Source organism: Cupressus sempervirens, chromosome 9 (genome assembly GCF_028749045.1).
Source record: "Cupressus sempervirens isolate cs-2001-9-10 chromosome 9, ASM2874904v1, whole genome shotgun sequence".
Lineage (NCBI taxonomy): Eukaryota > Viridiplantae > Streptophyta > Pinopsida > Cupressales > Cupressaceae > Cupressus > Cupressus sempervirens.
Genome location: NC_143126.1, coordinates 213,182,621 through 213,198,708, shown reverse-complemented (window position 1 = coordinate 213,198,708; position 16,088 = coordinate 213,182,621). Strand labels below are relative to the sequence as shown.

The following is a 16,088-nucleotide window of genomic DNA, read 5'->3' as shown; positions in this document are numbered from 1 at the left end:
CTATAGCTATGGGATATCAGCACGATTCATGACATATACAGTGTCAATTATATCTTTTTACAAGCTTAAACTTGCAGTCATAGCCTGGCAAGTGGCAATGTCTTATGGGACTATCAGCTTGAAAGCCCTAAAGATTTATCCTGACCTGAATAGTCTTTTATAGATTAAATGTCAATTTTCCAAATATATATTTAACATAACATAATATAGTTTTTTTTAACAGAAAGATCATGCTAGCTGAGTCCTCTTCAATGAAGCTTAATTTTGTCATTTGAGAAGAAAAAAACAAATTCAAATTTGCTAGTATGAAAGAGATGTCTATATCTCATAATACCCCATCTAAGAAAAAAAAAGTTACATTGAAAAAATTACATATTTACCTGGAACTCCATTTGAATTGGTGGTCTTGTCCAAGCTTTCTTTTCCACCATAGTGGAAATAAGCTCCACTTCTGCACTCATTGTTGCCTCTGTCTGACCCGGAAATTTTCTGATCCTGCAAATAGACAACAAAACTATGAGGAACCAGAAAACGATCAGTGTATCTCAGTATTTCAAAGATAAGACTGCTACCGAAAAATCAAAATATGGAAACAATTCTTATTGCAATAAACATACTTACTTCCAAACCAGGCAATCAATTGATGCATTATATTTTGCTCGACCTGTTGTCACCTGAAAATTCGCTTTAGCTGTTTGCTTTGGGACAGGAACCTTTACCACCACTCCCATTGCAAACATCTTCACACCAAAAGCGCTCTTTACCTGAAACGAGAAAGCTCTTACTCTGCTATTGAAGGCCAAGCAGGACTAAACACTGAAGTTTCAAGAAAGTATCTTATGTACCTTCACATTTACTTCTAGGCGTGTCCGTCCCAGTTCTTTGATGGTTGGCAAAACCCGAAAAGGAAGGCTAACTCCTTCTGTAATACGATACCTATGAAATAAGAAATTCAATAAAATAACATTAAAAATGCTGGAGCAGTACAAAGTAAAGGATTAAAGAAAATTACTTGTTGTGCATGCTTGTAATATTAATATATTGTAGCTCTCAAGTAAAACAAAAAATCAAGTACTTTGCAAAAGTGCAGAGAATAATATTTACACAAATGAAAACAAATATTAAAACTTACTTCATCAGTTCAAATTCTCCGTCAGGTGGGACAAAACTGACTGTCTTCTCAGAGTTGAATCGTGTCAAGTTAACACATTGATGGAAAGTAACATCATCGAGTTCAATTGTTTTACCACTGCTCAGAGAGGGATCAGATAATCAAATGCTTGTATTCAAATCAAATTGAAAATAAAGGAAAACAGAATTAAGCTCAAAATAAGAATCCTGACCAAGATTTCCATCGAAGTGATCACTAAAGCCTTCTAATTTGCATACAATTAAAAACAAATATTACAGAAAAATATCATCAAAATTTGGAAAGAGATTATTAAAAAGTTAAAACAATTATTCCTTGTGATAACTCACAATGAACACCAATAGATTACAAGCTTGAAAACCTCATTCATGTTATTCCAGGAAGGCATCCATGGAAATAAACAGCGAAAAAAGAGGTAATGTGAAATGCTGACTATAATGTTAACTAAATTCTAATTGAAAATAGTGCAGGTGATAGAATTATTCCCTCCTAACACTAATTAATTAGAATAAAATACATCCAATTTATTGAAAAAGTGATAAAACTATCCAGCATATATATGTGGCAGACGGAATTTAAAAATTAACTTTGGGAGTAAAATTTGAACATAAATAAGTAAATAAAGATGCTTATTCCTGACAGCTAATATTCTGGAGGCTATTGGCAACAAAAGAAAATTATAAATATAAAAATGACTCGAGTCTTATGCCTAAATGAATACATTTGTGCATAGACCCACTATATATCTCAAGAACAGTATTATACTGTATTGTAATTACCTTCTCGTTGGACGAGCTTTAATTTGAGATTCTTTTTCAAGGCCAATCTTATCATTCAAGCCCAACTTCAGGTCAGGCATGCCTGATAGAAAGCATTTCATAAGAATTTTTCCAGTCACATCACACCGGAGGACACTTCCTGGGGACAATACCAAAAATAAATTATCTGGGCAAAAGACTATTAACCAAACAGACATCCTACTTCAACATCTTTCTCCTCAAAGCAGGGTACATGCTCACCTTTTGAAGACATCAGAAGATTAACACTTTCTACAATATCAAGGAAAACCTGCAATAAAGAATTAAGTTAACTATATGCAGACATGAGCAACTACTTCAAGTTGCTACAACAAAAATCACTAGACAATAAAACAATGAAATACCTCATTCTTTTTATAAACCAAGCCCTCTCGTCGCCAACCAACAGCACCTGTCACTTGTAATGTTGCATTGGGGACTGGCTTATCTGGTGGCTACACAGTATTGTCACATTGAGGAAACATTCACACCAGTGAAATTCAGTATCTTAATCAATAGCAACAAATAGAATCTGTAAGAAGACTCTAATAATAGAGTTCCTAACCTTCGAGGAAAAGGGAGATCGGACACCTTCCTGTGTGATATACAGCTTCAAAATCTCAGGGGAGAGATTCTGGGGATAGCCAAAATCCATGATCTCTGAAGCAGTAAAAACAAGCATTTCAGAAGAGTTCCTAATTGAGGTATAAAACAACTGCTCACATAGTCAGCAATTTCAGTTTAACAGAACATACATGCACTCTTCTATAAACAGTATCATGGTGCTTACATGAATTGACCGTAATAACAACTAACAAAGGAACTAACAGATAACATAGTGCGCAATGTGGCCCATTTAACTGGCCAAAACCAAAAAGCAAATTTTAGAGATGAGCCAAGAGATTACCAATGGAAGAACATAATAATATTTAGGTTCAGCTCTCACGAGAATACCCTCAACCCCAAAACAATTAAAGAATAGGTATTGCAAAATATCATAAGCAAGAATGTATCTTCTTCCAATGGTTCCCAAACCATAATGATCAATGCCATATCCACCATTCAAAACCCTAATTGTGTTGTCCCCGAATCAGATAAACAGATAAGGAAAGATCTAAGCTTCATTGATGCTGAATATGTGAAGATTGGTATATATGGGCTATAAATTAATCTTTGATATAGACATCATTATCGAAAGCAAGCAGAAGAAATATTTATATGATGATCTCACGCCAGCAAATTAATCCTTCTCGTAGGCAGCATATGTAACGAGAGATATTAATCAATCACACACAAAAGTATTGAGCCAGCATATTCTCGCTGTGCAAAGGAAATACACAAGAAGTAAAAGATTTGTGGTTGCATTAAGGAAACTATCAACTATCAACAAACAATTGTGATGTAGCAGGCCTGACTACAAGCCTCAATTATTTAAGATTGCAATTTATAAAGAAACGAAGATACAGTTTAATAAGATGTGGTCAAAGCACATTGACCAAGACAAAGTCAACATATGCGATAGTTAGAGATGGCGCTCGTAGTAAGTATCCAAATCTGACCACTAAGGTGGCAACGATCACTTAGTATACAATTATGTGGCAATCTATTACCATTAGACATCGATTAATGACAAGTAATTGAGGGACACCTGGGCATCCGTGAGATGTAACAAGAGATATTAATCAATTGCACACAAAAGTATTGAGCCAGCATATGCTCGCTGTGCAAAGGAAATACGCAAGTAAAAGATTTGAGATTGCATTAAGGAACTATCAACTAGCAACAAACAATAGTGATGTAGCAGGCCCGACGACAAGCCTCAATTATTTAGGATTGCAATTTATAAAGAAATGAAGATACAGTTTAATAAGAAGTGGTCAAAACATATTGACCAAGACAAAGTCAACATATGCAATCGTTAGAGACAATGCTCGTAGTAAGTATCCAAACCCAACCACTAAGGTGACAGCAATTACTTAGTATACAATTATGCAGCGATCTATTACCATTAGACATCAATTAATGAGAAGCAATTGAGGGACACTTGGGCATCCTTGAGATGTCCTAGCATCCCAACCATCCCCAAGCTGTAATTGACGTGACGAAGGCAGTGCCAATTCAGCCAAGGCACATCGCCACCTCATCCCCACACCCTAAATGACAATAAATGTGGTGGTCACATTCCCATATTTAACTGATTTTTAAGTTCAGTGCCCTTCTAAAATTGCTGGTGGAGTTAAATTTGATCCAAAATTCTCCAAATTTTTACATTCCTTATGGATCTAGGAACCACCTCCCAACTTCAACCCCTTTTTTGATCTAGTTTGACATATCCAACTTAGACAAAACTGACATTCTTGAATAACCTAACCTCAATGATGAGCTCATATTTGCACTCGCATGCTCCAATTTAAACCTGCAATACAAATCCACGAAGAGAACCCCGCGGAAGTTCTATTCATAATTTATATCAACTTTTTCTGGTTTTCCGAGTCGTTATTTGATGCAAGAGAAGAGCTCAATTGTCATTTCAAGATCTATGCTTATGATTTCTCAAAAGGATTAACCTAAAGGCACCTGACCAAAAGGTACCATGGAAAAGTTGGTTGAGGATAGCCGCCCGAATCTAGAGCTTGATGAAAAGCACAATTCAATAGGAAGATCAATATGACAAAAATAACTGTATTTTATAAATGAATTCAAATTAACAATGAATGATCAAATCTACAACATTAATCTGATGACAAAGGGAACTCCTTGGTTATATAGGCCAAGGTGAGACATGACATCATAATGACAAGTGTCTTTATTGTATGATATGAGGTATAAAGTAATGTGTGCCTTATGTGTACCTTAAGTAAACTTAAAAATGATGAGATGTATAAAGGACCTAATAATGGAATTAATTAGGTAATGCCCTTATATACACCAATAAAAAATATACATATATTCAAATTTTCAATAGTTGCTTGCTATTCTTGAAGGCAATAAACTTTAAATACTTGTTTTGTAGCACACATAGCTCACAAAATGGGATAAATTATTGTGTTGTCGCCCACTAGAGCATGTCATAGAGGCCAATGTAGAGAAAAATAATGCAGAACGTGCAGCTATAAAGAATGAAGAAATTACAATGAGGAAAATGAACCATAATTGAAGAGCATCGATCACACCAAGTGCAAGTTAAGTGGTAACTATCAAAAGTTGATAACTAATGAAGGAAGCACAAAGACTTTGGTATTAGATGAAAAGGTTCAGAAATCACAATTAAAAGTTTGTCATTCTCCACACCAAATAGAGCCTTTTGGCTATTGAAGGGGCAAGATATCATTCTGGTAAAATATTGCATGATGGCATTCTACGTTGGAGGATATGTGGATTGAGTGTTGTGCACTAAGATATCTATGGATGCATTCCATTGGTTGTTGTGCAGCCCATTGTAACAAAACAAAAATGCAATCTATAACAAGTAGATAGATAAGATAACATAATGGTATTAATGTCTAACAAGAGACCAACAAGGGTCTAAGGGACTGAAAGATACAATAGTGTAGTAAAGTAAAGAAACCAACATGAGCACCAAATGGTGACCGAAGAAAGAGTGTACAATAGGGAAAAAGAAACAAACAAAAGGAAGAGAGGATCGTCAGTCCTTTCTCGATACAAAAAAAAAAAATCTCGTATAGAGGGATACGGGCCAAGATGAGCAAGGGTCTGGGTTTGGCACCGTCTCTGTCTCTATTGTTGCATAATCGTTGGGGTAGGGTGCTATTGTCTAAGGAACCCAAGCTAACGTTTGACCGATCTGGTGTGACCGGAGACAATCGGGTGAGGTTGTTTCCTACCCCCGAATGTGGTCGTGGGAGGAAAGAAGTCTATGATGAGCTGATCTAAGGTCTCGTGCTGAGGGAACCAGAGCTATAAGGTGTGATCTCTGAGCTGGGAGGCCTCTCGGAGATAGAGTGCCAGACACCTCTAGTCGGAATAATTGAAAAAAGTCGAAAGGGATCTGCAGTCTCTAAAGAGGCAATAGAATCTGCCTCTAATCTCATAGTATACGGGACATTTGAAGATAAACTGGGTCTCCGTTTCCATTTTTGATAACGTGCAAAGGCAACACACATGTTCCTCTCTGGACAGGTGATGATCGGTCTGGCAACAGAATCGGTGGGCTCCGACTCTAAAAGATCCCAAGGTGATGTGGAGGGCATGACACCAACGCTAACTCAGATAAGAGGGGCAAACAATGATACCATCTCGGATCTCAAGAAAGTGCTCAGAGTAGAATGCCATCTGAGGGCGTAACCCGCCAAGAGGGCTGATCGAAGCCGTAGAGATGTACTGCCTGTAAATGTTGAGTTTGACGTGGTCGTTTAGCTCCTGCCGACAGGGGAGGAGGTGGGCAGGAGCATCCAAAGAGAACTGGTACAACGGATGATGGTCAATGTTAATCCCAATCAAGCTCAAGAAGAACACTTTAACCATCATGAATGATCATGAGAAGTTTGAGTTGTTGTCCATTAAAGCAAAAGAATTTGGAGCAACAAATCAAGTAATATTTTTGGCAAGCAAGGAGTTTCCAAAAGAGCTAAAAACAAGGAGGATTTTAGCCATAAAGGCAATGCTAAACTAGAAGAAGTCACAATGCTTTCAGGAACCAAACATTACATAATTACTCAGGGAGAATGCAAAAATAATCGATAGTGAGATGTGAGAGGGTGGAAATATAATTAGCATGGACCATCACACATAAATTGATACGATATCAAAATACAATTTACAAATTAAGGCATTACACAAAATGTCTCCAAACATTAGTGCGCGAAATTCAAGAGCAAGTAGAAGAGATACCAAAAAAGGAGGTATGATAAAATAAAAGTATTAAACCTTGTGCAAGGCCTATAGTACTTGCACCATAGAAGTAAGAGAAATTAGCAAATGTGTATAGATCCCAAGGTGATAAAGTAGATTATCTTTGAGCATTAATTTTGGTTGCCATAGATAGACAATCTCATGGATTGATCAAGCCAAGCTAGATACATTTCAAAGTTGACTTCAAGAGATTTCAAAGCTAGAACATCAAAGTCAACAGCCAAGTTGTTTTTCTTTGCAAATTTATAATTTTTCTACATCCACAAACCTAAGAAGCGGATCCTAAAGGCTTATGTTGACTTCTAAATCTCATTTGTAGTGTGCAAATAGGTTATTTTCTATTGAACTGGAGTAAATAGATGGTCAAGCAAGAGTTTCGTTGTGCAAGAGGGAGTTGGGCTTCAAGTTTTTGTGTCTCATTCCTACACCTTTGCAAGCTTACAATGGGTGGAAAAGGTAAACTTTGTTTCCATTTACTTTTGTATTTTATTTCAGTTATTTATTCTTTTTCATTTCTCTTTCATTGTCCATAAGATCTATTTTTTTTAGAATTTTTCATTCTCTTGTTTTTATATTGAATATGTATAAAATTTCTTGTCATAGGAAAAGGAACTACAATGGCGCCTACCTCTTCCTTCGTAGGAAATACTAAACAAAGAATAGAACCCTATTCTAATTCTCGTTTGGTGGTGCATTCCATTGGAAATCTCAAGGTTTTGATGTAGAAAGGAATAGTTCAAATTATCAAGTGATAGGCCATTTGTGTGGAATCCCTACAAGAGGTGTCATGAAATGCCCTAGAAAAAAAATGCACCTATACCAAATGAAACAGTAATAAGATGTATTCTGGAGCATGAGGCAACCAAAGAGAGAATCAAATAGACAAAATACTACCATTGGTAGTAATAGTATTACGATAGAAGACCATGTTGACTTGGTGGTCAGCACCTCCTTCAGGGTTCGCGACATAGCTTAACCACCTCTCATGGACCTGGTTAAGTCTAGTGTTTGTGACTTTTGTTGATAGCTCAAGCTTTTTGCGCAACAAAAAACATATCAACAAGTGGTATCAAAGTTTGGTCACATGTACGAATCCTCAAACCCTCGGGTAACGCTGAGGGGGAGATTGTTGGAAATTTGTTCAGCACTCCCCTCAGGATTCGTGACAAGGGCTTAACCACCTCTTGTGTTCTATAAGTTGAGTGGTTGTATCGCACATTGACAAATCGGTCTTTTGGTGCAATGGCAACCCCATTCTAACAAACCACCCCTTTGTTGAGATAATAAATGTTGCACACATTGCACTATATTGTTATATTTTATTATGTAATGTTGCACCTAGATGGACGTGCAACATGTAAATATTCCCATGGAATATACTTGATGAGTTGTATTGTAACACTGATAATATTCTCAAATACTGATTCTTGCCAATAGGGCCTGGCTTCCGCATCCAATGCGGACGGATGCGGGAAGCCTTCGAATGCCTGCGGGTGGCTTCCGGGCAGCACCTGCAGGGAATCCGAGAGCATCCGAACACATCCGCAGGAGTTAGGCAGGAAAACAATAAAATATAGTATATTTTAACTTAAACTTTCATAACAACATGTGACTAAAAGCATTTTTTAAAGTGTTTTTTCACAATAAAACCCTAAAATGACCCTAGAAGACAACATAGAAGCATTCACAAGAGTCATTTTAGAATTTTGTTTGCACCTACAGCCACTCCTTCATTGTGAAGCTAAGTTCAGCATTTTTAAAGAGGATCGATCGAAGAGGGAGAGATAGCTTTCTCAAAGAAGTTTAAACCATTCAAGGTAAGTGATCAATTCTTTTCTTGAGTATTTAGATGAATTTTTTTGAGTTTTTGATGATTTTTTTCAAGTTCTTGAAAAAAAAATTAAAGTTCTTTTTCAATTTTTTTTTTTTGAAAGATATGTAGAAGCAACTTTGGGTATCTATTTTAGTAGTTTTTCTCACTTCTTTCCACTTGTATGCATGATCATTGATGTTCATAGTTGTTAGGAACTAATTAAAATTTATTTATTTTCTTATAAAAGAGGCTCATTGGACACCGCATCTAAAATGGGGGCAAGAGACCACGCTGAAGAAGTTATTGCACGTTGCCTCTATGCGAATGGGCTTTCTTTCAACTTGGTGAGATCACCATATTGGAAGGAAATGGTGGCAGCAATCAAAGAATCACCAGCTGACTACACAAGCCCGGGCTATGTTAGTGTGGCACGTGGTGCATCTAGCATTAGTGGAACCATGCTTGGTTCAAATGATCTTTCAGCAGTTGGAGATGACAATGAGAATGTGGATTTTCTTGCGAATCCCTATGATTCAAAGTCAGACTCTGATTGATTGAATCTTCAGACTTCAATCATTTACCATGTTTTTTAATTTTATTTTGTTGGAATCTTGAACATGACCTATTTGAACTTATTGTTTAAGAGTCAAGACTAAACGCTAATGTTGGCCAAGCACATATTGATATTGATATATGAATTTTGAAATATCTTGAATTTTGTTTAAGGGTTCCAATTAACTGTTAAGTATCATAGATTCATAGTCATATTATGATTTATCAAATGATTTGTTTTTGTGTATTTCTTGCATTTCTTTGCATATGTTAATATTATAATATATATATATATATATATATATATATATATATATATATATATATATATATATATATATATATATATATATATATATATACGTTTCCTCTCACAGCATCATCCTTAAAAAAAAATCCCCGCATCCCATATCCGCTTCTGGAATCCGCATCCGAATCGGTAACTTAGATAATATTTCATGTAATTATTTAATATTGGAAAAAAAAATTAGATTTCCAATATTAAATGTGGAGTCAATGGGTTAGGTACCACATGGTTTATGTAATACCACTTGGTGGTTTTGTGAGACTTGCTACTATATAAGCAATCAAAAGGGTAGTTGTTGTAGAGACATGATAGAAGACAAAAGGGAAAAAGGCAAGAGTTAAGCAGGATAAGGCTTGACAGGTTAGCCAAGAGAGCATTTGTGAAGGTTGGAAGCATGGCATGGGATGTGTGGATTCATGCTTGTTCAAATGGATTGCTCAGTTGTGGCTATGGATTTGAAGGCTTTCATGATTGTATTGCAATGATACTTTTTGCTGAATAATACATGGTGGTGGATGCTTTTGGAGACTAGGTTTTTTTCCCTCATTGAGGGTTTTCCAAGGTATATCTTGTGTCACAATTTTTGTGGGTATGTCGTCTATTCTCTTGCATGTGAATTTTAACTACATATTTATTTCAGATCTATTATGGGTTATGTGGAAACAATTATATTCTTTGTTCCAAGTTTCCTAACAAGTGGTATTATGATGATATGGTTATCAGTGTTTGGTTTGGATATGTATGATGACTTGTTGGGTCTACAAGTTGTGCAGTGTTGTAAACGGTCTATACTTATAGGTTGCATTTTATGTTTACAAAGGTAGTAACAAGGGAAAAGCTGAACTCCTCTTCAGCTTCGGTTGGTCTTCTAAACTGAACAAAACAAAAGAAGAGTAGAGTCCAGAGCGATTTGATCCAGTGGGAGCCTAATGGAGTAGCAGCATAGCTACAAGATCAGTCTCCAAGTGGGAGATTGTTGTTTGGTGTAGAGTTTGATCAATCCCCAAGTGGGAGATTGTTAGTTTTATGGTGACTAATCAGTGAAGTACTGTACATCATTATTTTTTTGGGGCTATTTTATCAGCATTTTATGGCCAACATGTTGTAACTAATTTTAACCCTAAAGCGACAAAAATACTTGTATAAAAGGGCTTAGGGTTAGGGATGGTTTAATTGCAGGTGATGCAAAAATTGCTTCTTGCAGCAATATTGTGTTGTAAGGGATTACGGATTGTAATCAGATTGTAATAACTGGATCGTAATAATATTGGACTTGTTGTTTGGTGGACGTAGCCCAAGGTTTGGATGAACCACGTTAATATGTTGAAGATGGTAGCTGCGATAGAGATCTTTATCTCTAGAAATATGAACGTTATTACCGTTATTGTTATGTTCAGCTGAAAAAGACGCTTAAGTTTTAATTTGCAATATCAAAAGTAAATGACATGTGTCATTCTCATGCATTGAGGCATGAATATTCGAAATGTCATAATTAATTATAAGAGTTATAGGAATCTCAAGAGACCTTTCGGTTATCATGTGAAGAGTCTCCTATTGTTATATATTTGCATCATGAAAAAGATATTGTACACTCGAATTTCATTATCAATAAAGATATATTTTTCTATGTGGTTGGGTTTTTCACTTCATTCTAGAAGGGTTTTCCCAGGATTAAAAAAAACATGATATCAGAGCAAGGTATGATTTCAGGAATGAAGGAAGCTTGTTTGTGTTCAATAATATAGCTGTGATTGAGTTCTCTCAGGTTATTGCTCTTTCTTGCACTCTATTTTTTTTTCGGGTCTCTATCTTCTATTCAATTCTTTATCTCTTTTACTTGCAAATGTTCATGTCTCTTGGCTAACTATGGTTGAATCTTTGGTTGATATTTTTCCCTGCATAATCTAAGAGAGACGTAGAATCTCTTTTCATTTATTAACACCTTTGTGTTCTTGGTGTCGTAATCTTCTACATGTAGGAGTTATTATTTATAACCATTTTTATTGTTCTTTCTTGGCATCGACTTTATGGTAATTATTATTATTATTTTTGAACCAATCAGGGCTTCATTTTTAACGTACTTTGTAACGTTGTATTGAGTTCACCGTGTTGTTTGCCGTTTGTAATTATGTTCAAATGACATCACTCACATTTCCTTTCATATTCATTTTAATAAGTTTGTCTTTTGTGTTGTCGGATGTTATTAGAATAGTTGTGTGCCATCGATTCTTTGTGACAAATGGGCATTCCATTTTAAAAGGAACAAACAATTATTTTTTTTTAAAATCTGGAGATGTTATCTGTCTACTCCAAATATAGTATCTATGCCTAAACTGTTGGACATCTGTATGTTTTAAATGCCATATTGCAATGGACGGTCCCAGACCGTGGGATGGACATCTCCAAGTGTTATGCAGACAAGCAAGATGCCAGGGATTATGGGTTGATCTCATTTATTTGTTGGAGTAGCAAAAAAATGATAAAGAACCATTTTTGCAAGCGAGGTGAGATACCTGGATGCGCATGAAGATTGAACTGCAACATTTAGAGGTATTAAGATAATATCTTATACTTTCTATAATAGTCAACTACTTGTCTATAGTTCGTCTTTCAGTCTAGATAGGAATGTTTCCTATCCCGTCTCTTTTTTCTTCAGTCTAGATAGGAATGTTTCCTATCCTGTCTCTAGTTTTGTTTCTAATTCCGTCTTCAGTCTACGTTGTTTCTTTTAGAAACAACATCCTTGTAATTCTATATAAGGAACACATTTGTTCCTCTGTTAATCAATCAATCATCCGGAAATCCGTTAATCTGCCAACTCTTCTTGAATCTTGTAACAGGAGGAAGGGGTTGCTGAACATTTACCAACAGAGGTGTCATGAGGTAAGCGCTCAACGCGGATTCATCTTCCATGTGCAATCACGGTCCTATGAGGAGAAGAGATAAAAAGGGTGGCCTACGATTTTGACTTCAATGGTTAATGACTTGCAGATGATGGAAGTCGCAAATGAAATGCACTGATATTGATGCGAATAAACATAATCAAGCATAATGAGAGATTCTGATATGCATGCACACAGATGTACTACCCACTACCAGTGTTTGTACCAACGGAAAATTGGGTCGCTATTTTGGCAGAGTCGATCGGGAGCAGTCTAGTGCGAGACTCGATCTCAACCGGCGGTCTCTAGTTCGAACCACGGATCTTTAGCTGGTTAGCTTGATCTATAGAGGATAAGTCCTGGGAGCTAAGGTGAATTATTGGACAAAGTTGCATCAAGAGATTAGAGAATCGAGGTGGATCAATTGCCCGACTCAACAGCTCTGGTGACCATCATTGCAAAAGTTTTGACTTTGTTATGAGCAAACTTAGGCTCACGATTGGGGTTTTGGTTATAAGTTCTTAGCTATAAAGCCTCTGGATCCTTTTGAGCAATCATTTAAGCTAAGTATTTACTTATCCCTATTCTAATTTTAAGGAGGCTGCATGCATTATTTAATTGGAAGTATTCCCTTTGGATACTAATCGACTAAGAGCCTATGTGTAACTATTGCATACATTATTTCTAGCAATAGTTACTATGTATTCTAAGTTATACATAAATGGATGATGGTTTTAATAATATCTTTTTTTTGTAGGAAGCAACAAGATGATTTATATATGTGTTCAGAAGAAGCTCATGATTCAGAGGGAGATGTTCATCCTTAAGGGGAGGATACGTCATCTAATTGAATATGATGATCAAATCTATTTCTATTAAGAGGGAGTGCTTATGGAATTCCCTTTATTTGCGTGTGGTATTTATAAAATTTGAGACTTAAATGGAATCAAGTCTTATTCTTTTACTTTTAATCTTGTGTGAATAAATCAGATTGTAAGATCAGCTATGATAACTCTTTCACTATGCGATAGTGAACATCATGTTGAGAGAGTCCATGATGTCATCAGGTTGAGAGATTTCGTGATGGGAGTTGGATGACATGTTGAGAGATTCCATGACAGTTCACGTTGAGAGAGTCTGTAAACAAAGGCTTAGCTGTGAGTCTTGCAAATCTTTTCATGTTGAGAGATTCCATGAATGTGATTAATTGTTACAAAGTTTCATGTTGACGGATTCCATGAATATGATTGACTGTTATAGTTTTTCATGAATCTGGGATAAAATTTCATCATTAACTTTGGTTGCAGTCTTGTGTGAGTGTTCAGCTAAAGATCTCACTGGCTAAGAGGGAGTGTTGAAGATGGTAGCTGCGATAGAGATCTTTATCTCTGGAAATATGAATGTTATTACCGTTATTGTTACATTCAACTGAAAAAGACACTTTAAGTTTTAATTTGTAATATTAAAAGTAAATGACATGTGTCATTCTCATGCATTGAGGCATGAATATTCAAAGAGTCATAATTAATTATAGGAGTTCTAGGAATCTCAAGAGACCTTTCAGTTATCATGTGAAGAGTCTCCTATTGTTATGTATTTGCATCATGCAAAGGATATTGTACACTTGAATTTCATTATCAATAAAGATATGTTTTGTTGTGTGGTTGGGTTTTTCCCTTCATTCTAGAAGGGTTTTCCTAGGATATTTCTGGTGTTCTTTGTTTCAGTTTTTCTCTTTCTATTTGCTGGTTATTATCTTTAATTTCTAGGCTATAGTTTCAACAAAATCTTGGTGTCTTGTGTTCTTTTTTTGTGTGATTTATTATTTCCTAATTTTGTTTATATTTGCATGTAATTGTTATTTTTGTCTGCGGTTAATCCTAACACCCTTTTATACTACCTCAGTTAAGCCTAATACTAAAACACAAACGGAAAAGACCATTCGAAACAACATTTCAAAATGAGAGTTGTTGACATTGATGTGGCAAGATGCTCATGTGGCAACAGGCTCTCTGTTCATGTTCACTCTCCATACTAGAAGATGTTGAAAAATGCCAATGAAGCTCCAAGAAGATATAAGGGCCCTAATTATGAGAGCATACGAACCACCTTGTCAGATAGACAGGTCAAAGGATTGATGATGCATTGAAGCCTATAAGGTATTCATGGATTGAGACAAGGGTATCAATTGTTTCAAATAGGTGGAGAGATGCAAGAAATCATCCCTTGATCAATGTCATGGCAGTGCCCCTTAAAGGGGAAATGTTTCTGAAATCCTTGAAACTTTAGGGGCAAGTAAAAGATGAGACATTTATTGTTGATATTCTCATCTCTGCCATTGAATAAGTGTGACCTAAACACATTGTCCAAGTCATAATGAGCAACACAACGAATTTTTGAGTTGTTGGTTTGTTAGTTGAAAAGCGATATTAATGTATCTTTTGGACACCTTGTGTGGTTCATTCCTCAATCTCATGCTACAAAAGATTGGGAACAAAATTACATGGATCAAAGAAGTGTATGAAGAGGTTGAGACATCCAAATGTATGTCACAAACTACCACATGACTCAAGGAATATTTTGAATGTCCTCACATTTAGAGTTATTGAAGGTAAGTGAAGTTGAACTCGCATTAGTAATTTAATTTTAAAAAATAAAAATAGTATTGTACAATTTCTGATTTTGATAACTTGATTGTGTAATGTTGTTGGCTAACGGTTTGTCTTCCTTGGATTTTGGTTTATAGCTCGACTCCTAACATGCCCAATGTGGTGGAAAACAAAATAGTTAACGATAAAATGGGTCAATGTGTCAACGTAGTAATCTATCAAAGACCCCCGAATTGAAAGGTACAGCTCCCTTGTGGTGTAAAGATTTGCAAAGAATTTGTCTTTAGTAGATCAGCAAGTTTTCAGGGGGGTGCTCTGAACCAGAGAGCAGAAGAGGTATAACTAGATTGCCCAACTCTTCAAGCAATCTTGGCAAATTTTAGAAGATAACTCATAGTCTCGACAGCTATGAATGTATATGAGTCATGTTTAAGCTCTTCTAACACCTAAAATGCAATCATGCAATCTAATATATCTACTAAATGTAAGATGCAACAATGCAAGGCTATCTATTAAAGCACACTGCATAAAAAGGGAAAGTATGATCAATTAGACAATACCCAGTTTCCCTAAGTCACTGAGATTTGACTATACCCAAATTGCTTCCTACTTAATCCCTTTCATTAACTGAATCTCAAACTTCTCACACAGCAATGAAATGCATATGAACTAATTTGCACAGAATAGAGGAATTAAGAGAATAATGTAAATGATGGAAGTAAAGATCACAACCACTAAAAAAAAAGAAACAAAACCCAGTTTATTTGCAATCTCACAACTTTCATTAATAGCACATTTCATTCCAAGCACCATACAATAACTAAATGAACAACAAAATCAAAATACAAACGCAAAGTCTCACACAATAGTCTCAGATCCACTTTATTTATCAAGAAGTTACATTTATAGGCCTTTTTAGAAATGGCTAGCTACATTTCATGATTTCTCCACAGAGATCACTGAATCCTTCTAATAATAGGGTTGATTAGCTAATTATTCATTACAAAGCTCTACCATATGATGAGAGTGCCAAATATGGCTACAATATCATAAATCCAAGAGAGAAGAGGTGACACTTGTTGTATTTTGCAACGCTAGTATAATTC

General features: G+C 35.8%; 1 protein-coding gene across 1 annotated transcript in view; it reads right to left on the bottom strand.

The window, feature by feature from the left end:
• LOC149538266 (Clathrin adaptor complexes medium subunit family protein) overlaps positions 1 to 16,088 on the bottom strand; it is a 114,719-nt gene that overhangs the window by 12,288 nt on the left and 86,343 nt on the right. The window contains exons 4-11 of the mRNA XM_089799634.1: positions 2,513 to 2,607; positions 2,313 to 2,402; positions 2,170 to 2,218; positions 1,930 to 2,068; positions 1,133 to 1,249; positions 846 to 936; positions 622 to 764; positions 381 to 495 (exon numbers count right to left, since the gene is read on the bottom strand). Of these exons, the coding sequence (XP_089655760.1) occupies positions 381 to 495; positions 622 to 764; positions 846 to 936; positions 1,133 to 1,249; positions 1,930 to 2,068; positions 2,170 to 2,218; positions 2,313 to 2,402; positions 2,513 to 2,607 (839 nt within the window). The remainder of the gene's footprint in view (positions 1 to 380; positions 496 to 621; positions 765 to 845; positions 937 to 1,132; positions 1,250 to 1,929; positions 2,069 to 2,169; positions 2,219 to 2,312; positions 2,403 to 2,512; positions 2,608 to 16,088) is intronic.